The 22,326-nt window shown below is 42.4% G+C and overlaps 1 protein-coding gene across 5 annotated transcripts in view; it reads left to right on the forward strand.

The window, feature by feature from the left end:
• The window catches only part of CNGB1 (cyclic nucleotide gated channel beta 1), a 119,579-nt gene that overhangs the window by 56,358 nt on the left and 40,895 nt on the right, over positions 1 to 22,326 (forward strand). For all 5 annotated transcript variants that reach the window (XM_019535482.1, XM_019535484.1, XM_019535483.1 and 2 more), the window contains 3 exons: positions 3,198 to 3,531; positions 5,551 to 5,605; positions 10,323 to 10,476. In XM_019535482.1, the coding sequence (XP_019391027.1) occupies positions 3,198 to 3,531; positions 5,551 to 5,605; positions 10,323 to 10,476 (543 nt within the window). The remainder of the gene's footprint in view (positions 1 to 3,197; positions 3,532 to 5,550; positions 5,606 to 10,322; positions 10,477 to 22,326) is intronic.

A 22,326-nucleotide genomic window follows, 5' to 3' on the forward strand; every position in this document is an offset into this window, starting at 1 on the left:
CAGCATGCCAGAAAAACAAAATGAAGGCAGGGGGTACATGGCAGGATGCCCTGCTTGTGCCCCTTGCCCCCACCCAAAGCCCCTGCTCCCCAGCTGGCAGCAACTACCCAGACCCGGGCAGACAGGAGGGCTGAGCAACCGCCCTGAGGTGCGTGCGCAGTCACTGCCAGCATAGAGCTGATGCCAGAGCTGTGGAGCCTGGCACAGCTGTTTGCAGCCTGCCTGCTGCTTGCTGCAGCTGTCCAGAGCCCGGAGCAATGGCCTTGAGCTACAGCAGAGGAAATTGAGATTGGAGATTAGGGGAAACTTTCTGACTATGAGGGTAGTCAAACTTTGGAACAAGCTGTCTAGGAAAGTTGTGAAATCTGAGTCCTTGGATATTTTCAAGAGCAGGCTGAAGAGAGTGCTAAAGTACATCCCTTGTGACATCCCTTCGACCCTGCTTTCCTATGATCCTATGTGAGTTGTCAAGACATGGAATTAAAAAGGCTCAGATTTAAATAAACTTTGTTTTCACAGAGCTGATTTTTTTATAGCAGAACCACAGGCAAGATTCAGGTTTGAGTTCGTGGTTATTTGCATGGGTTAACTGTTTTGCCTGCACTAGAGGAGATTTACAGCCATGATGGGAAAATGGTGACATGATTTGCTCCAAGTGTCTGCTCTGTGTGAACTAAGTCTGACCTTGAAATGCACCAACAAGCAGCTGACTAAAACTGTTTGCATTTACTCTAGAGAGAGCAACACCATTTATTTCCATATTTGCTAAGAAGTTTCAAGGCACAAACACCAGTTAACAGATGTAGTTTACACTTAACCCTCAGTGGAATTTGAATGTTGTTGGAGTTTAGGTTAAATGTGCCCTGAATTTTTGGTCTTTTCCTGATGACAGTGGATATGATCTTGGCAGTGCATACGCACATCTCTGTCTAGAGGGCAATACTGTTTTAAGAGATGAGCCAGGAAAGGATGTTTTAGCTAACTTGGTTTATTCAAAGACTTTCTGATGACGTATGGTACCTAGTAACCAGCAAGTGTCTCCTAGCGACACTTTCTCTTTCTTAGCAACTGCTCAGCTTCCCCTAGCAACACAGTCCTTTGGTCCCTACACTGTTGCCTGTTTCCAGAGGGGGTTCTGAGAAGCTGTCCACACAGCAGCTCAATCCGATTAACAGAAAACAGGATTTGCAGCTAATCTGTAGACTTCAAAAACGAGGGAGAAAAATCTTGGTTTCAAAGTGGTTCCCGGTTATTTAAAAACATGTATGTTAACTAAATGTATTCAGGAGCGTTATGAATATTATGAAGCTGGGTTTAAAGATGAGATTGTGTGCTGTATCTGCAAATATACTTTAATACAAGTAGGTGAATTTTAAAATCATTTTTCTATTGGAGAAAATTACTGAGATGCCCATACCCATTAGAAATAGTATCTTTGGGCTAACCAGTGCTTAGGAAGTGTTTTTGTCTAATTGATTAATTTACTTTGGTTTCACTTGCTTGTAAACATTTAGAATGTCATATACTAGCATCAAAATGCTGTACTCTGCCTTCTGCCTAAAAAAACAGAATGCCCAGATTCTCAGATGGAAGCAGAAAATGCATGATTGATCAGTGTTTAATCTTTTTGCTGATTATTGTGTCAAAACCCGCTTTTAATTTCTACTGTGCTGTAATTTACTGAGCTTTCTATGCTTCTGTAATCCTCTCTGGGGTTTTTAGTTTCAGTTTATAATAATTTCAGTTATGGTAATTGAGATATTGTTTCAACACTCAATGTATTGGGATTTTTACTGGAAAAGAGAGAGAGAGGATGGTTGTGTTGCCTAACATAGGATGAAAAGAGTTGAGATTGGGTTTGGGGAGAGTTTCTAATAAATCAAAAGATACAAGAAAAGTCCTGTGAAGTAACATTTTTTCACTCAATGCAGTGAGAACATTTATTCTCAGATGCGATAGCGTGACTTTTAGGTTTTCAAATACTCAGCTATTTTCTGATGTCTTTTCTTCATTCTTCTCCTTCTCCTCCAAGTAGCAACTGATTCCAGGGTAATTTGTTTATTAAAGCTATAGAAACATTAAGAAAAATGATCACCAAGCACCAAGGGACCATTTTTTTCTCATTAAAGTCCTGTTAAAGCAATAATATCTATCTTGTGAGCCCTGTTTGTCAACAATGGATAGTAGATTAGGACTTGCAGATTCTGTATTTGGGTGCTGAAGTTGGCCTTTGAGAACAGAAAATAAGCAGCACTTGCCATCTTACTAGTTTCACCACACAAACATGGGGTGATATTTGCAGGTCTTGCTGCTGGAACATTTGGCTTCCAGCTTTTTGTTTGGTGGTTCCTAATTAAATTAGAAATATTTAGCAAGGCACATTCATTTTCCTGCTCATGACTTGCATAGTTTATATTACTTTGACCAGTTAATATTTTTTCCAACATTTTAAGTCAGTCTCCTCAATCATGGTAGTTAACTTTATAGCTCATATGTTAAACCAAGGTTGATCTATTTCTAGTAAAAGGCTGCATGTTTGTGCCAGGAAACAGGTGCAGTAAACAATTAATAGTCCTTATGTGTAGAGAAGGCTTTCCAATTTGCTAAATGGGTTTTGGTTGCTTTTAACAACAGCAATTAATAAGAGCCTGTACATAAGACAGACTTACAATGCTGTAACTTACTTTACACAGATATAAACAAGAAGTGCAGAGATGACATAAATGCCTATACTGTGGTAACTGCCCTAGATCTGATGTAGAATTTACCCTTGAAAGATTTGGTTAAAAATCTGGCATAAGTTTATGGCAGTGCAGGGGTCACGTGTCCATGGGTTACTCCCTGTGGTGGGTACAGCGACAGCAGTATAGGGTCTACTGTACTGAAATCTGGCTGTTCCTCTGTCTGCTCTGGACACTGATATAAATTTACCCTGATATACAAAACATACAAACTATACCAGCATAAATGTCCTACCTGTCTGGGCCCTAAGACTCAGCCCCTCAATTCCACTGCCTACATCTGGGGTATACTTGCATATCCTTTCTGGTCTATAAGCAGGATTCAGTAAAGCAATGGCTTTTCAACTTTGACATTTAAAAATCTTTGCCCAGTGGGTAGATACACAGTGCTATGATGACCTGTGTCTACAGCACGCTTCCTGTAATATTTCACTACCTTTATTTTGCTTTCTATAGATTTCTGCCTCACTCTTGTATTATTTTTAATGAGGACGTGGGTGAGCATTCTTTTGCAGTAGCTGCTCCAGATAGTTACCATATAGAAGAAGAACAAGTGATTGAGTTCAGCGCTGCTGCTTCAGATGTTTGCCAGCTAGAACATGACCAGCCACTTGAGTTCAGTGTTGCTTCAGATGTTTGCCAGCTAGAACATGACCAGCCACTTGAGTTCAGTGTTGCTCCAGATGTTTGCCAGCCAGAAGATAACCAGCCAATTGAGTTCAATGATGCTCCAGATGTTTACCAAATAGAAGAAGAGCAAGTGACTGAGGTCAAAGACCCATTGATAAAGGTAGGAAAATGTATCTTTTCCTTGTAATTCAGGTGCTCAGATTGAGATCACCACAGTCAGAAACAGTTGAAGGATTATCCCTGTGGAGACACGGTAATTTGGTTTATGTTAAGAAAGGACTCTGCAGGGAAACGTAGCTGAATTACTGTGACGCGGTGACTCAAATAACCTCTCTGGCTGCTGCCCCTTGTATAGGGAACAAGTGTCTGTTCAGTCCTGCCAAGGGTGCTCTGCCTGCTGTGGGCCATAAGCACCCCAAACCCTACCACCTGTTGCTGCTGCCACTGGTGGCGGGGGCTGTGCAGCATGTGGGGGGCATGTGGCAGAGGGCTCACACGGACACCCTACCATACCCACATTCCGCCACAAGCCCCATATCCACTCTCCCCACAAACCCCACACCGACACCCCACACCTATACCTCATCCTCAGCTCACCCCCCTACACACACACACCCCCTAGCCACACGCCACACTCCCCCACACACAATGTATAAGAGCAGGACTTTATTTTGAAGTATTATGCAGGACTTTATTTGAGCTATTATGCAATTGCCTTTATATACACTAAGCCAACATACATAAATCAGGAAAACACTTTTTTTTAAATACAGTTAAAATATATTATAGCAGATGTTTGATTTTTAGTATATGATTTGTTTTTTTCTGGTTCCAAGATAGCAAACCCCCTTCCCAAAAGGAGTACTTCCAGGGGCAAGGGGAGGGACTTATATTGGCAAAGGTCAGGTCTTAGGGGCAGGACTTCTGGTCCCAAGATTGTGACCAGGCAGTGGGGCACCTGTCAAGGAGTGGGGCCACCCTTGCAGCCCTTGACAGCTCACCAAAAGTTGTTAAGCAGTCATCCAACCAAAATAATTGCACACCCCTGCTTTAAAGGCTTTTGGAGTAATTGTCCATTATAACTATCTGGGTCCTTTCAAATGGGAATGAATTCAGCCACTTTAATACAAAATGATCTACTTCAGCAAATATAGTCATCAGTACATTGTTGAGTGACTGTGCTAAAAGTTCCAAAGAGTTACAGTGAAATGAATGCTGAGATACAAACTCTATCCATTGCCTTGAGGAAGTCTTTTTTAATTGGTTGGTAGGGCTGTCTCCATGATGTGTCTCAGCCTGTAAAGTATCCAGGAATTTCTTCTGTGTTAGAAGTTGGATCTTTGGTGTCATTGCATTCTCATTTAGCACTTGCATTGCATTCTGCAGCACCAGAAATGTGGGAGATCCTTGTATTATCTCTGCAATTAAGTAGTCAAGAAAAACAAGACCCAAGTCATATTCATGGCACCAGGCTAACTTATATGTCCTTTGTTCAGTTTTCTCAGTCACTTCAGTGATGTTAGGAAAGTCGCTTAATTTCACAATATCAGTACTTAGGAGTGTACTGCTCCATGGTGAGCTTTGAGTAGAACTTAGACATAAGGCAGTGTGGGAAAACAAATGTGGGAGATGGACCGTTTCTGTGCATTAAACTGGAAGTAAGTAGTCAGAATGTTCTCTGTATAAAACAACAGTGGCCCCACATACTGTCCTACTGGGAGAAATAAAAAAAGTAACATCATAAAGGTTAGAGCAGAATGCATAGATAGCACTGTGTGCAAATCCTGTGGAAGTGACATGGTAAACTTCATACTCATCAAATGGCATCAGTATTTCCAGTGTGGCCAATTTTGGTTACAGTTGCTGTGAAAAAATAATGAAAAGTGTGTGTGCAGGCAAATCTCCTGACATGTCTTTCCCTTGAAGTCTTTTCGCTACAATGAATGAATTAGTCTACGACTTCTCTAGTGAAATAGCCTACAGCTGTTATGATAATGTTAGATCATCTCTGTCTTTTTTTACCTGACAGAGGGAAAGGTTCTGAAATATTCTAGTAATATTAACTTCCAGTTTGCTACTAAAGCTGCATTAGATTTCAGCCTGTATAAAATACTGCTTTTCTGTTTTACTTTGGTAAGGGAATGGGATGTTTTTACAGTGGACTGATTGTTTTGTATAGGTGGAAGAAGTGCAAGTAGAACCTGAATTGGAGCCTGCTGGAACAGATACTGAAGGTACCATATATAACACATAATGGCAGTCAGTTTCTAGCAACCAAAAAAGGACAGTGAGATACCTCATCAGAGGAAAACTCGCCTTTTAGAATTCTTATTCAATGTGATTCTTGTGTGTGATGGGCCTGCTTTCTGAAATTTCTCTTACCTCATTTAAAGCATCTTATGGGAGAAACAGTGGCAGAGTTGCCATCAGTAATACCCAGATATGGAAGGTGAGAGTTAGGCAGCAGTTAATTTTCTTAATTAAAATAATCTCTCTCATGATGTAGGAAGTTGTTCTTCAGCTGAGGGAGAAATGGAGAAGGGGAAAAGTTTTTTTTTTTCTCTGTTCCCTCATTCGATTTGGGGAATAACTTGTTTTGTAAAATGTATTTTAATTTAAACTTTTAGGAATGACTGAATAAAAATTAGAAGTGGAATTTAATGGGAACTTAATTCAAAGGTCTGTGTTTATTTCTAGTACAGCTTCTTCAAGGTCTCTGGAAATAGTCAAAGGATGATTTGACCCGTAGCCTTGTTTCATTTCTGAGAGTTGCTTTTAACTGCTCAGTGTGTTCTTGCAGATATGCTTAATATTACATTATTATTATAATGATAGCACAAACCTGACAATTCAGCAACAATGCTATGGGTCAACAGATGTGTATTTTCTGTGGGTAGAACTCAGAAGCACTTAGTGCAGGGGGCTGGACTCGATGATCTCCCGAGGTCCCTTCCAGCCCTGATGTCTATGAAATATATTGCTTAAGTTGCACATACGCCTTGCAGTAAGATCTGCAAATCTTACAAGGGGCTTTTGCATTTAGATAAAATTTTCCCAAAGGATATTCTCGTATAATTCTCCTAAACTCTCCTTTCTACACAAAATCAGAAGCAATCAGCATTCATGCCCAGTAGCGATTAGCCCCTACATGAACTGTGGGTGCAAGTTTTCTTTGGTCCCCTTTCCATTTGGTCCCCTTAGCAGCCTGAATAGGAGAACCTGACTTGATCTCCCTTGCTTGGGATTCCAGCTGTGTGAGGGAGTCTGCACTGGGACCAGAACTGGCATGTCATCCCTGCATAGACCCTGGAACAGATGTTGGGGCAGGAAGTAAGCTTGGCTAGAACGTGCTGTGCTCAACTATCCAAAATTGGCAAGCAGTCTTTTGTGGACTGTTGTCAGTTGATGCAGATTACAGCAGCTCTCATATTGCCCTAACTTACTGAGAAAGAGAGAGCTGATAGCAGTTGTCAGTGTCCTCAGTGGGCACCCAAAAATAGAAGTATCTAGAATTTATAGACGTTTTTGCCAAATTGTCCCATGATTTTTCTTTTAAACACTAGGCCTCCACTTATCTGTGGGAAGGATCAATTTCCATTCGATTATAAGAAGGAAGGTGTATGTCTGATCTCTGGACTAACACAACTCATTTTCCATTATGGTTTGTAGTTTGGAGACTGGGCATTTCATATTTTGCAGAATTTATAAATGAGAGACTAGATTAGAAGCAGCCTTAAAGTGAAAACTGTAAGTTTGGGGGCAGGCAGAACAATTAAAGCCATGGAAGATGTTACTTACCCTCTCACTTCCGGAAAGCATTGTTTGAGTCACAAGAGAAATGTGTGTGGTTGGACAGCCTGATTCCTTGCTTGTCAATTGTCAATGCTGTGAACACAGTCACAAAACCATGCCTGATTCTGTCCATCAGTCTTTGTGGAGAAGAGCCTCAGTAGTGAAACAGGAGGATGCTGAATGTCAGGATGCAGGCCCAGCCTGGTAAGATGCAACTCTCCTGGTGGTGTTATCTTTCACATCTGAGAGTGCAAAAGGCCAGAGATTCATCAGAGCCTAGTGGCCTATCAGGTTAGTGTGGTTAAAGTATGCCAGTGGCACACCAGGGAGTGCTGTGGCTATCATCACTAGCACCTGCCCTAGATTACTCAGCCAAAATGGCCAGGTATCCATTTACAGCTGGGTCAGTTGGGGAGGGCCTTCGGCATAAGCTTGAAGTGATTCTCCAGTTGGACCCTCTGGGGCCCTAGTGGGACTTTGTAATCACTCTGCCACCACACTCCACACTTGTGAGTACTGAAACAAAGCTCATCTGAGCATTGTATTTCTTATTGACTAAGCAGCACTCTCTCATATGATTCTGTGTTTCTTGTTGCAGCTTCAGATGCGCTGTCCCTTGCTTGAAGTGCCTAGGCTCCTAGCACCATGTCCAAGCAAGCCAAAGACGTTGAGTTAAACCGCCTGGTGCATGACAAGCCACCTGATCGCAGAAGCTCCTCCCCTTTCTCCCAAAGCATAGTAGAGCAGTTACCCAATGTTCCCAGCTACCAATCTTCCACCACCTCACGCATCCCCATCCTCATCACCAGAAAGGGAAAGGCTGGTGTGGTGAACCCCAATTTTTTGAGAGAGGAACAGCCCCCTCCTCGTCCCTTGGGTAGTAGAACCTATGGCTTTTGTGATGTGCTTGCACTGCTTTGTGTGGGGGCCTTGATCTCTGTGCATCCTTTCTGTTGCTATTTTTTTCCCTCTTCCTTAACCATGTTCTTCTATTGCAACATAGCGATACAATAAGAACCAGCTTTTTAATATGGAACGTATTTTGTGTTAACGCACTGTATTAGAATGACTGTGGTTTCAAAGTGCATTTTGGGGATGTCTGGGTTGGAAGTAAAACACTCTCCCTGCTAAATAATCCCAAAAGAAAACCTTCAGGTAAAGGAGTACATCTCTATTATGCATGAACTCTCTTGCTAATCAGTGAGAGCGAGGGAATGGAAAAGTGGAGTCTTGTTTCCTCTTATAAACAGTTTAGTCCACAAATGTGAATTGGTGCTTTTCTAATCTTCCTGGGCTGGATTTGTTAGAACCACATTAATACATTTCTGTCTGATTAAGTATGGCAGAATTTGCCTCTTAATGTCATTCTAATGTTCTCTGTTGTGTGTGTTTGCTTTGTCCCACTCAGCCAACTCAGTCATATAGTAATCAACAAGGGTTTGGAGTGTGTGTGTCTGTGAATGCTTTTATACCTTTTGGTGACTCTTGCCCTGTGCGAAGGCAGTTCACCCAGTGTAAGTGGTGCACAGTTACCTGCTCAGGGGTGAGTTTCACCCTCTGTAAATGAAAATATCAAAGACTTACTCATGGGCTGTGATTTTACATATCATAATGAGAGTAAGTGCCTCAGCCAGTCAGAATGTGGGGATACTAGACATTAGAGCTGTGTGTAGACAAAATGAGGGACGTGTGCATGGCACTTTAAAGCTGGCTAAATGCTTTTGCACTGCTTTAATGGTGTCAGTGTTTGCATGCCTCTGAAGTGTATTGTGCATTAATTCCAGCCGCTGCAGGAAATTCGATGGTATAATGCACCTTAAATGACTTGGGGCGCAGCAAACTAAAACTCCTTCCGGGAAAGCAGCTCCGCCCAAGAGAAGTGGCAAGCCTGATTCCCACCCCCCCCAAGCCTGCCTGCCTGAGTTGTGCGGGGGGCTGGTGCTTCCCTCCATGGCTGCAGTGCCTGGGACCACCTGAGCCAGGTGCCTGTGGGCAGGTGCCGCCTGGCACGGGGGAAGGGCGTCACTGCCACAGAGGGAAGCACCAGCCCCTCCACAGCCCAGGGAATGCGCTACCCGCTGGCAGCTTGCCTTCCCCTCCCTGTTGGATAGGCAGGTAAGTCAGTGGGGTGTGTGTATGACACAGGGTTTAATCAGCCTTAAATGGAAGTGGTGTTTTTTAAAACCCACTGCTTCAATTTAAGGCCCCTGTTTCATCTACACACGCTCTAGAATCCAAGCTGAACTTTATTTTTCAATTACGTAGTTTCTTGGCCTTTGAGTTTATTTTCTCTTTATTATCTCAGCCTTCAGCCATTACCTTTATTTAGCCCAGGAAGTAGTTATCACCTCATAAAAAGGGAGACCCTGTCAGGTTATCATTTAAATATTTCCTTGTGTGGTATAAGTGTGTGCTGTGATGTAATTTGAAATCCATACTGAGGTGATGCAATTATGGTGTCGCACCTATTAGGAAACTTTATGGGTTCATGTATGTACACACTGATGTAAGAAACTTTACTTATGACACTGATAGTCGTAGTGACTTCAGAATATATTTTTCCATAGTGTAGAGCAAATTATTCAATTTGTTTAAAAGAAAAAAATATTTGCAAAGTCTGAGAGTGTAAGAAAAGCACCCATGCATTTTCAGGCTTTTTTGCTTATCTGTTAAAAAAAAAAAAAGAAATGAATAAACTCATGCAAAAATATAAACAAGGGTTCATTGTGGTCTCTTGTGTGACAGATAAATAAACAAAGTAAGTTAAACACACAAGGAGATGTTGGTTTTTATGATACAGATCTCCACTGAAGACAATATTGAGAGATGTTAACTCAGTTTCTTGTGCTTCATAGGCCAGATTCTCAGGTGGGAGGACACTGAACTCAATGGACACATGCTGATTTACACCTACCGAATAACTAGCTTAATACATCTTTCTTTCTAAACCATCCTTAGAGCAGCCCAGACCTCATCTATGAATTTTATGGAGTTTTTCCAAACTGAATGTTCTTTTAATATAAATAAGTAGAGGCACAAATGAAGCCTGGAAGTTGATGGCTGTGGGTTGACTAATATTGATGCTGAGCCAAAAAACATGTTGCAAATGTTTCCTTTTTCCTTTTCTGATTCATTTTATATGTTTCTTTTTTTTCCAAGGGCCAGCATCAATTACCTACCCCACTGTCAGCATCAAGGATGCGGACGCCCAAGGTGAGGCTCCAGCAGAAGAGACAAGTCACCCTCCTCTGCAGCTACCCTCTGATAATGTATCCCAAATGCTCACTGTACCTGGCCGGCTAGGATCTAGTAGGTAAGAATCTGGAAAATACCATTAAATATATTGTGTTCTGCTATATTTCAGCTCAATGGGGCATCCCAAACTGATGAGGTGGCCATTTAACAGCAGTTACTTTGGGTTGTTTTTAAACCATTATTCTCAACTCTGTCCAGAATGAAGTCAGGTGTTTGTCTTTCATTTGGAGCACTACAGGTGTCTATAGATACCCACAAGCTAAGGATGATGCAGCATAAACTCCTCTTTTCCAAGTGTCTTTTGACATCTCTTCATTTGCAAACTTCATATTCATATTAAAGAATTTGTGTGAGAAGAGCAAAGATAAGTAATGTGACAAAAAGTGTTCTCATTCAGTATCAGACAAAAGGTTGTATGAGACAGTTTATATATAAAACCTGTGTTCTGTGATGCAGATTTGTGGAACTACCAGTACATGTAAAGAATGGAGGAGGGTAGGCTTCTATGCAGCCAAAGGTAAAGTCTTCTTGATCATTTGTTTGAGGATTGCAAATTGAATTCTACATTTCAAGCACTCACATCACTGAAATGTACCTGTAACTTTAACTTTTTCATAACAAAGATTGTTACATTTGGCTCAGATTTAAAAATAAGGGTCCCAAAATCTTCTGGAGAGGAGCTCTGTTCCTCCATACCCTAATAGGTTCAGTAGGGTGGGCAACCAAACCATAAAACCTCAAGAGATCTTAGTTGGTTGCCAAATCTCCTTCAGCCACATTCACCATCTCCCATTTGGTTCAGTCCTCAAGAACAGGACTTCTCCCATATGGAGGCTAGGAGATGAACCCAGGTGTGGGTCTTCTGATCAGCTACCTAGTGTTTGAAGGACTGGGGGTGTCCTCCAAAGGATCACAAGAATGGGAGAAAAAGTTGATGATAGGGAGGCAGGAGGTCAGTGGCTGTGACCCCCAAGCCCACTGGTGCATCCTGAGTTGCAGGGGCACTTGTCTTCCCAGTGGCCAGTCAGTGACCGGGGGGAGGGGGTCCCCCTGTGCTGATTGTGCCGACTGTGGGGGGGGGGGTCCCCCCATGGGTCACATGTGCTGATCTGGAAGTGCCAGCGGCGCGCCTGGAAAAGTCAGGGACACGCCTGGAAGGGCCAGCAGCACTTCTCCTAGCACCCCCACACCCCGGCCGACTCCCTCAGGGGAGCACCAGCGCTCCTGCCTCCCCCCACCCATCACTCAAGTGGGGAATGCTGCCTGTCGGGAGGGGCACCAGCGACCTCAGGGGATGCATGTGCACCCTCTACATGTTGCCACTAGGAACAGGTCAGAGAATAAGGAGCCCCTTCCCACCTGTCACTTCTGCTGCTCCCTTGGCGTCAGGCTGGGAGTCCTGGGGAGTGAAGGGCACTTCCTTGTTCCCATTCCTGCTCTTCAGGACCATGGGTAAGCAATTAAAATATGTAAATAAGTTTGCTTTATTATTTTTTAAGAGGGAGATTCCCTCTGTGAAGCTTCCTACTCCCTGGATGATTTCAAAGGCACTGGGTGTCCAAAAAGGCATTAACTGTGGTTTGAAGTTGGCTACAATTGCAGCTAAACCAAACTGAGCACCATTTTAACTGCATTTGTTACTGAAATCCACTGCTGACATGGGATACTCTTAAGCCTTGCTGACAGTGGGTGGCAGCAACAGAGCCTAACTCAGCTGGACCTCTAACCTGCAACCCCCATACAGAGGTGTTACAAAACCTGGACTGTAGTCCGGGTGTCTGTATTTCATATTCAAGTAATTGCCTTTCTCCCAGTAGGTCAGAGCCTTCAAGTTCTTGAACTGACCATAAAGCTAATCAGGTTGGGCTTGTTTTGCATCACCAACCCCTTAGAAATCATGAGGCATAAGTGCTTTCAAGACCAGAATTTAGTTGTTGATGCTATTCCCTGAGATTTATTTCCTATCGTAAAAAACATAAAGTTTAAGTCTATGCCCTTCTCCTTGCATAGAAAGTAAAGCTGCATAACTCCTACACTTACTGAAGGCAGAATAGGCATCTAAGTGGTTTGCCTGCTTCTTGTGTGTTATAGTCCCTCTGCAGTACGATGCATTAAAATGGCATCTTGTTATTATCAGAGAACCAAAATTTGGCCCAGATACTCAGTTACCCTTCCCTTCCCCCCTCCCCACCAGATCAGGGGCTCTGATTTTTTGGGGGGCTACTGTAGTTGGAAGAACTAGACAAAAATTTCAGAACAGATGATGAAGCTCCAAAAAATGCTCAGGGGTTAAAACCTTAGAAGTAGTTTGCACCCATCTATTCTTGTAGCAATAGGTTTTAGTTATTTAGGTTAATACTTTTATGTACACACCCATCTTCAGAAGTAATGTTGTTTAGCATATGTATGCTCATTCCTTCTTTTAAAATTCTCTCTTTATGGTTTTTTCAGTTCTAGTGAGGCACCTCATGATGAAGGTGACACCTACTAGATAGGGTAGGAACAGGGGCAGGAGAGCCTATGTTGGATTAGAACTGCTATGATTGCTGTCTAAGGCATGACCATTCCTAATCCAGAGTGTAAGAAAAATAACTTTTACTCCACAATGTTCTTACAGTTAGGACTGTTTCAGTCTTTTTGCACTATTTCTTTAACCATTTGTCAATGGAAAATATAGTATATTTTCAGTCATAGATGGGAACATACTTAAGCTGTGTCTTGCTCAAGTGAAGTTTCCAGGTAAACCACCTTAAAATGAGTCCTAGAAATCCCTCAATATTACCAGGGGTCCTAAGATGTTTTGAAAATGCAGTAAATTATTACTTATGATATCTTTATTAGACACTATAGAAACACTTTTAAGGAACAAATATTTGTCAACCCCATTTAATAGTGAACTTAACTAAGGGTTTTTTATGTTCAGTTATTTGCAGGTCATGATCTGCAACAAAACCATTAGAGAAATGAAAACCACATCTCAGTTGTGTGTCAATGTTTTTGAGATTGTTCAAGATTTCTGAGTCTCTCTAATTAGTTAGTGGGGAGTCCAAAGCTAGGTATCAACAGATGCACTGTTTTTCAGCAGTTGTACATGTAAGTCAGGTATTATCTGATCACAAGAAAGATTCATGTTAGCATCAAGGGTTTGATGTTTCTTGAAAAATTTTGGGTTCTGGGGTAGTTATTTTCAGATATTCTGAGATTTTTCTTTCTTCTTCACATGCAGTCTTGAATCAAATAAGTTAGCTTGCTTAGTAGCCAATGGGCACTTTGTAAGTATTTGGTTGGTTTCTTTGAAATCATGTGGTGTAAATTCCTTACTGCCAATAATCTCTTTGTCCATGCTCATCTTCCATTTGTCTCATTTTGATGTTCCTTTGTGATGCAATGACTGAAAGGGGTTGGGATTAGGGCTGTGCAAAGCTTTGGTCCCTGATTCAATTTGGCAGAGATTCGGCTTGATTCAGTGGCCAAATCTCCAAATCCGAATTGGATCAGAGGACCCTTTAATCTCTCCAATTCTAACTGGAACCCTCCAAATTGATTTGGAGAGATTCGGAGATTTGGACATAGAAACAGCTTTAAATGTTTTTTCTACATACTTCTAGGTACCAGGTGGCTCATGAACGCTGTGATGTTGGGGCATGTGGAGTGTCCCACAGAAGTGCGGGATGCTCCCCAGCACACTCAGCAGCAGACCTGGAAGTGGACTAGAAGCACTTCTGGGTCCGCCAGGGAGTGTGCTGAGGGGCCCCCCTGTTACCTCCTTTGGCTCAGGGACTGGTGCCTCCTGGGTCTGAGGGGGGCACCTGGGGCCCCCCTGTGGCTGATCACTGAGCTGGGAGGGCACTGGGGGGCTCCCCAAGCACACTCCCTGGTGGACCCAGAAGTGGACTGGAAATGCTTCTGGTCCACTTCTGGGTTTGCCGCCAAGCACATAGAAGGCCGGCCCCCTGTGCTCCTGTGGGACGCTCTATGCATCCCAGCATCACAGCATTCACAAGCTGTGCTGGTACCTCGAGGTATGTAGAAAAAAAATTTAAAGCTATATCTGTGGCCGAATTGCTGATTCTCTGAAACAGCATCGAATCTTCAGATTCGATCAAATCGAATCAGGGACAGTGATCCAAATCAATTAATCGAATCACTGTCCCTGATTCGGGCCGAATCCGAATCGAACAGGGACTGCTTTGTACACTCCTAGTTGGGATGACATCATTTTGATGGAACAGCAAAAATGTCACAGTGGATGATTGACATTTTGTTTAATGGGTGTCTTGGAAACTGAATCTGCACAAAATTTTTGCACCTGAAATCAGACTTTTTGTCTAGCTGAGTTGCTATAGTTGACAGCTGCTGCTGCTATTATATGTTCAAATAAATTGTTTGTTGAGCAATCTTTGATGAAAATCAGTGCACAGTGGCTATTAATTCCATAAAAGTAGACCGGGGTGAGAAACAAATACCAACAAATGGACACAAAACCATGAATTTTTCCGAATTTCTCCTCCTTGGTTATTCCCCAGCTGTAAGATCTTCCAAGATGTATGGCTTCCATTTCCAAATTTAAATTTTTTTTTGTTGTTGCTTGCTTTCCTTTGAAACAAAAACCCAATTTATTCTACCTTCTGGAAATAAATTGTTCTTATTACCAAGCAAATCCCAAATATTGTTTGACTGAAATTCAGATGTTATATTAGTACTTTGGTTTTCTATCATACCTTCCAACAGAGGATTTCAAACTACTTTAAAGATACTAATGCATTAAATGTCATAACAACCCCATGTGGTAAAGTAGAATTCTTATCTGCGTTACATGAGTGCAAGCAGAGGCACAGCAAAATTAAATTGCTTAGTGAAAGTCACAAAGGAAAGCTGCGTCAACACTGTGAATAAAACTTAGATTATAAATTGTTCCCATAGAATAACAATGAGAATAGTATAAATATTTACAGATATATAGCAACACCTAGATCACCTCCATATTGCCACACTGGCAGGCATTATATCTGTTTACATATTTGAGAGAGGAAAGATGGATTTGTGTTGTCAGGCACTGGATGGGAACTCAGGAGATGCAATTTGCCACAAACAACCTGTGTGACCTTGAGCAAGTTACTTAATCTGTCTTTATTTCAGTTTCCAACCTGTAAATTAGGGATTGTCTACTTATTTGTAAGATCCTCAGAGCAGGGACTGTCTCTAACTCTGTATTTACACAGTGCCTACCACCACGGAGGTCTCCAATCTCATTGAAAGCTTTAGTTGTAATGCAAATAATAATATATTTGGAAGTTGTCTATCGTAAGCATCCAAGCATGGTACATCAAACCTCATACAGTACTGATGTCAAAATAATAAGGCATCCAGTCCAAACATGCAGCCCATACAAGCTAAAGGCTCTGCCAGAAGGGCAAGCCTGATAGTATAATAGCCTCAGTAGTTGAAATAGGTTATTGTTGGCCTCCCATACTGACACAATAACAGCATCTTATTTCTACCTTTTAAAGAGTTCTGACTCTACTGAAATGCATGCTTTTATCTTGTCACTGGACCATTTGCAATGATTTTTGGTTGGTCTCCCAGCTTTGTCATTCACTCTTTCAGAACACAATAACATGCTTGACTTCCCTTCACACCTTCTCCCCACATATTTCTTGTGCTATGTCTTTATTTAGGCAATTATGCCAGCTACCTGTGAGCCTGACGATACAATTTACATTTTTATCATTTGTATGCAAATTCCTTCATACTTCATTTCCTCCACATTTGTATAAGTTTGGTTTGTGCGTATCTTCTTACTTGTGCTACATACTCCCTCTTTTAAAATGTTCTTTTTCTGTAGTTATTTTAGGCTCATGGCTGTATGCTCTGCTGAGTTTGGTTTTCATTCTGTACAGCTTTCTCAAAGGTCAATAAGTGATCATATACTACAGCTATTTAGATTATTCATCTAGGTACTAATAAGCACATTTATTGTGATAGTGGAAAAGTTTACAGAATTCTGTATGTGCACAAGAGACTGGAGTTATTTCCTTAGTTTTCACTCCTGATGACTTATTTGCCAGTGGCCACATCTACATGAGACACTGACTGCACAGTCATTACTGCACAGTCATTTCATACTTGTATAAATGTTGCTAAATGGCTTTTACGTGACACTGACTGTGGAGTAGCTCATTACTACTGCACACTAGTATCATGTCATGCTTCCTGCCATGTAATGCTACTGCGCAGTAGTAACGAGCTACTGAGCAGTCAGCATTTTGTGGAGACGCAGTCTGTAATTCCTTTTCATCTTAAACTTTTCCTTCACACAAGCACACTTCATCTATTAGATAATTATGGCTTTAAAACAAGATGGGGTCTGATCCAAAGCAATGAAACAAATAGAAAGACTTGTACTGATTTTAATGGGCTTAAAACCTTGATCCTTTAGAGCCCAAGCTTTACCTGTGCTATGGATTCACAATTCCTGTTGACTTCCACTGAAGAGGCAACTGTAATGTATCTAACAGTAGAAATATCCCAGAGTAGAGGGGATATAACACAATGACTCATTTCTTTCACAAGTGAATAAGAAATTGAGACCACTAACTTCTGCAACCCAAGCACCCGCATAGCTTCATTGGGGCACTTGTACACACGGTGGGAGTTTAGTCTTCTGTGTCCACTAAACTGAAATGGTGGGTTTTTAATAGAAACCCAGCATTTCAATTTAGGGGTTTTATTTTTCCATTATGTTATGGTGAGGGAGCCAAGCTCTTTTCCTTTTTTTGGCAGAGCCTGCCTGTGACTAGGGGGTGAGCTGCTGGCAGGCCAAGTGGTCCCTGAGCTGCAGGGGGCTCTGGTCCTTCCCTCTGTGGCAGTGGCACCCCCCAGGGAAGAGTTGGATCAGGCCGGGTGCTGTCTCTGAACTAGGGCAGTACCCGGCCCACTAGCAGCCCCCTCGGGGGCTCCCAGGGGGTGCTGCTGCTGCAGAGCAAGATCTGCAGACCTCTGCAACTCAGAGGCCAATATCAGCGAGGGGACTTATCATTTTTTTCTGTGCAGCCTGCCCACCTCTCCCACGGCCAGGGGACGAGCTGACTAATAGCTGCAACGCATCATTGCAAACTAAACTACATTGGGATATAGTTTAGTTTACAACGATGCAAACTTGCCTAAAACCCCCAAAACTGGCACATATCTAATGTGTGATGCCATTAAGCCACACCAAAATGACTTTTTTGCTATGTGTATTGTCACATGTACAATTGCCCATGGAGTTTAGAAGTAATATACCCATTTCCCACAATATCAGTTGACCTATACATTCCTGTCTTGGGAATCTGCCTTCCCTCCAGCTGTACCATCTGCCAGGAAAGAAGGTGAGCTGCATATTATCAGTCATTTCTTCGAGTCACCAGGCTCAGCCTTTCAGAGGACAGCTGTCTTTTCCTCATCTTTCCAAGGGCATCTTTTGTCCATTTGAAAATAAGTTTTGATAAATTTTTCCCCAAGCTTCACCTTCCACAGAAAGACAGAGTGTACATTTGGGTGGATGTGAAGGAAAGGGTGAGGAGCAAAAATCTTTTAGGAAGTGAGATAAGGTGTTTGTATCCCTCCATCAAGGCATTCATTAATGACTAACTGCTACTTTTAAATGTCATTTGATAGATTCCAGAGACTGCAGTGTTAAAACCACTGTTTTATAGTACTGATGCTTTTGGAAATAGGTGGGCTTGAATAAATAGCACATGCTCTTAGCAAAAAAATATAAGGGTCTCCCTAAGTTCAGCCACAGAACCCTTTTTCAGAGCTGTCACCTTTTTCTCCTTCCTATCTAGCACCTTCCCCTTTACATTTTTCCTTAACTTGATGTCCTGAGATCTGTTCTGACAAGCCCTTTTCTGTTTCTATTTATATAACAAACACCTTGGTGGACGCCAGCTGCAAATGTGAGGCACAGATATTTTCACCAAATCCCTAGGCTCATCCTTTAAAGTAAAGCAGCTGTTAATGTCCAAGAATCAAGAGCACATCTAGCACCTGAAGGTGTCAAGCTGCTTGTGAATTAACAAACAATAGTGAAGCACATGAAAGAACCTGGGCTAGATAGGGATCCAGTGGGAGGAAAGAGACTGTTGTCTCAATAAAGGAATAAAGGGAAGGGAAAGGAAAGCTGGAAAGCAATTTGCTTAAGATTTTACATATGCAGGGTCATTGAGAAGGAAAGTAGGATGTACTGGGGCAGTCCAATTAGAATTAAAGTGCTTGTGAGGAATATTTTTATCAGGGATGGATACCTGGTATGACTTCTGTGAACCTCTGACTGTTTCTTGTGTTTGTAAAACTAATTCAAGTTTCATACCCTTTCCCCCACAATTTATATTTGTGGGCCCTGAACCTCAGCTGTGCCAGACTTCTGCTGACATTATGAGAAATCAAGTGAAGTATCAAGGGAAAAATAGTTACCTATTATTAACGTAACATTATTTGTTAATCTGCTTTTGTTTCAGTTGTATTTATAAACTGAAGTAACCAAGGATTGGTAGAAAGACCATTTTTTCAGTCCACTGACATCTCTAATGGAGAAGCCAGCCCATCCATTTGTTTAGTTTTAAGATCCAGTAAAACTAGATATATCTAATTCTTGCCAAGTTCAGCTTTCTGAACTTTGACTGTAGGATTAACACCTTATAGTTATCCTGTTTCTCTCTTTTTGTGGTCTTGCAAGGAAATTATGCGAACTGCTTGGTTTTGCTGAATTCCTGAAATTCCAAACTAGATAATATGAGGTTAGTTGTTAGTAATCAGAACTCCAGCATTCCATGTCTTGCACACTGAGACTTGATGTGAGTGTGTTTTGTTTTTGTATGGAAATCCTGCCTGTGTGTGTTTTAATTGAAATCCTTATGAATCTAGGGTATCAGAATCTAGGGTGACAGAAACTGATTTATTTGTCAAAATCAAATTAGCGCCCTCTGGATCTTTACTCTGGACAGTTGCAGAGCCACTTTTGTGATTCATGGTCTCATCAGGTAGTCAGCTGATTTAGTACTCAAGGACAATGTTTAGCAGATATTATAGAGCTCTTCCTGTGTTCCACGTAGTCATCAACTGTCATTTCATCTGTTCTGTTTCACACCACTCACCAATCATTGCTACTTCCATGTCATGTCTCAGGTACCTCTCATCTGTAATGGAGTTCATTCTTTGCCTCAGATGCTGACAAGCTGTTACAAAACTTAGTATGTCCTATGTAATTCTTAGTAGTATTAAAGTTCATTTTGTGCATTTTATAGTCTCCTGTATCTCATATTGGTTATATTTTTCCTAACTTTTCTAATTGAAAATACAGATTAATAATACTGTGCCACTTAGTGATAGAATATAATTTGCATACCTTAAGTAGAAGTCTTTTAAGAAAGTACAAATACCCATTTCAAAGAAATTAGACACACACTTTTAAACGGTTCTAAAATGATTGCTTGTGCAGTCTTTTCATGCATTAAAAACAACCACCTTGCTATTTTGCAAGAGGAAAACGCTTATATGAATGGATGAACTGTACTTGTAAGGAAGATAACCTCCCCTGCAGTCAGAGATTCATAGATGTTTGGGTCAGGAGGGACCACACTTGGTCATCGAGTCCAACCCCCTGCCCTGGGCAGGAAAGAGCACTGGGGTCAGATGACCCCACCTAGGTGATTGTCCAGTCTCCTCTTGAAAACACCAAGGGTAGGGGAGAGCACCACTTTTCTTGAAGGCCCATTCCAGATTCTGGTAATCCTTTCTATTAAGAAGTTCTTTCTAATGTCCAACCTAAATCTGCTGCCTGTCGCTTTGTAGCCATTGTTCTTAGTTATTCCAGGAGGTGCCCTAGTAAATATAGCATCTCTTATTCCCTGCTGCCCTCCCCTGATGAATTCATAGGCAGCCACAAGATCACCTCTCAGCCTTCCCTTCTGAAGGCTGAAGAGATCTAGGTCCCTCAGTCTCTCCTTGTAAGGCCCTGTCTGCAGGCCTCTGACCATATGAGTGGCCCTCCTCTGAACCCTCTCAAGAGTCTCTGCATCCCTCTTGAAGTGCAGCACCCAAAACTGGACGCAGTACTCCAACTGCCGCCTGACCAGGGCTGCATAGAGGGGGAGTATCACCTCCTTGCTGCTTATGATGGCTCTGTGGATGCCTGCCAATGTGCGGTTGGTCTTCCTTACTGCATCCCCACACTGCCGGCCCATGTTCATCTTGGAGTCAACTATGACTCCAAGTTCCCTTTCCACTGCTGTGCTGCTGAGAAGGTCATCCCCCAGCCTGTAAGTGTGTTGGTGGTTCTTTCTGCCCAGGTGCAGCACTTTTCACTTGTCTTTGTTGAACTGCATCCTATTTCCTTCTGCCCATTTTTCCAACCTGCCCAGATCCACCTGGATCCATTCCCTACTCTCTGCTGTGTTAACTTTGCCCCATAATTTGGTATCATCTGCAAACTTGGACAGGGTGTTCTCTATGCCCTCGTCCAAGTCATTGATGAAGACATTGAATAGCACCGGTCCAAGGACCAAGCCTTGCGGGACTCCACTGCTCACATCTTTCCAGGCTGATATCCAGCTGTCCACCACCATTCTCTGGGTGTGACCCCTAAGTCATTTTGCCACCCACCTGACTGTGTAATCATCTGCATCACAGCCTGTCAGTTTATTTACGAGAACAGAATGCAATACTGTATCGAAGGCCTTCTTAAAGTCTAGGTAGATGACATCTATATCAACTTCTGTATCTAAGCATTTTGTGACCTGGTCATAAAAAGAATCATGGTTAGTCAGGCAGGATCTACCTGCAATGAATATGTGCCGATTTCCTTTCAGCATTATTTCTCCTCCTGGGCTTCCACAAATGTGATCCTTAATAATTTTTTCCAGAGTTTTCCCAAGGATAGAGGTGAAACTAACTGGCCTATAGTTTCATGGTTCATCCCTCCTCCCCTTCTTGAAAATAGGGACCACATTGGCCCTTTTTTCAGTCTTCTGGGACCACCCTGGTCACCATGAGTGTTTGAACAGCTGTGCCAGTGGCTCTGTTATGGCTGGCCAATTTCTTCAGCACCCTTGAATGAAATTCATCTAGGCCTGCTGATCTGAACACATCCAGCCCCTCCAAGCGCCCCTTCATTAAGTCTGAGCTAACTGTTGGTGCGCTGGTGTCCCTCCTGTGTCTATCTATGATCCAGTTGGGAGATTTGTCTTGGTCTATGTCTAGGAATACAGATGCAAAGAACTCATTGAAGATCTTGGCTTTGTCCCCCTCTTTGTCACCAATTGCCCTAGTTTGTCCTGTAGGGGTCCTATGTTATCCTGCATCTTCCTTTTGCTCCCTATATACCTGAAGGACTTTTTGTTGTCTTTAAATTTTGGTGTCCTTAATTTTTGTTGCCAGCCTAAATTCTAATCCTGATTTGTCCTTCCCAACTAAATACCTGCAAGTGTGAGCCAAGGAGGTATACTCCTCCTTGGTAGCTACCCCCTGTTTCCACAGCCTGTATACACCTCTTTCTTTGCCTTTCAGCCTTCCTGGACTTCATAGAATCATAGACTCATAGAAGTTGGGTCGGAAGGGACCTTGTAGATCTTCAAGTCCGACCCCCAGCCTGGGCAGGAGAAAAACTGGACTCAAATTCAAGCCTCTTCTTGAAGACCCCCAGGGTAGGAGCCAGCACCACTTCCCTTGGAAGTTGGTTCCAGATCCTAGCCGCCCAAACTGTGAAGTAGTTCTTGCAGATGTCTAATCTAAACCTACTCTCCAGTAATTTGTGTCCATTATTCCTTGTTATGCCAGGGGGTGCTAGGGGAAACAGTGTCTCTCCCAAACCCTTCTGGTCCCCCCTAGTGAGTTTATAGACAGTCACCAGGTCCCCCCTCAGCCTTCT

This window comes from Crocodylus porosus, unplaced genomic scaffold (genome assembly GCF_001723895.1).
Source record: "Crocodylus porosus isolate Cpor-Errol unplaced genomic scaffold, CroPor_comp1, whole genome shotgun sequence".
Lineage (NCBI taxonomy): Eukaryota > Metazoa > Chordata > Crocodylia > Crocodylidae > Crocodylus > Crocodylus porosus.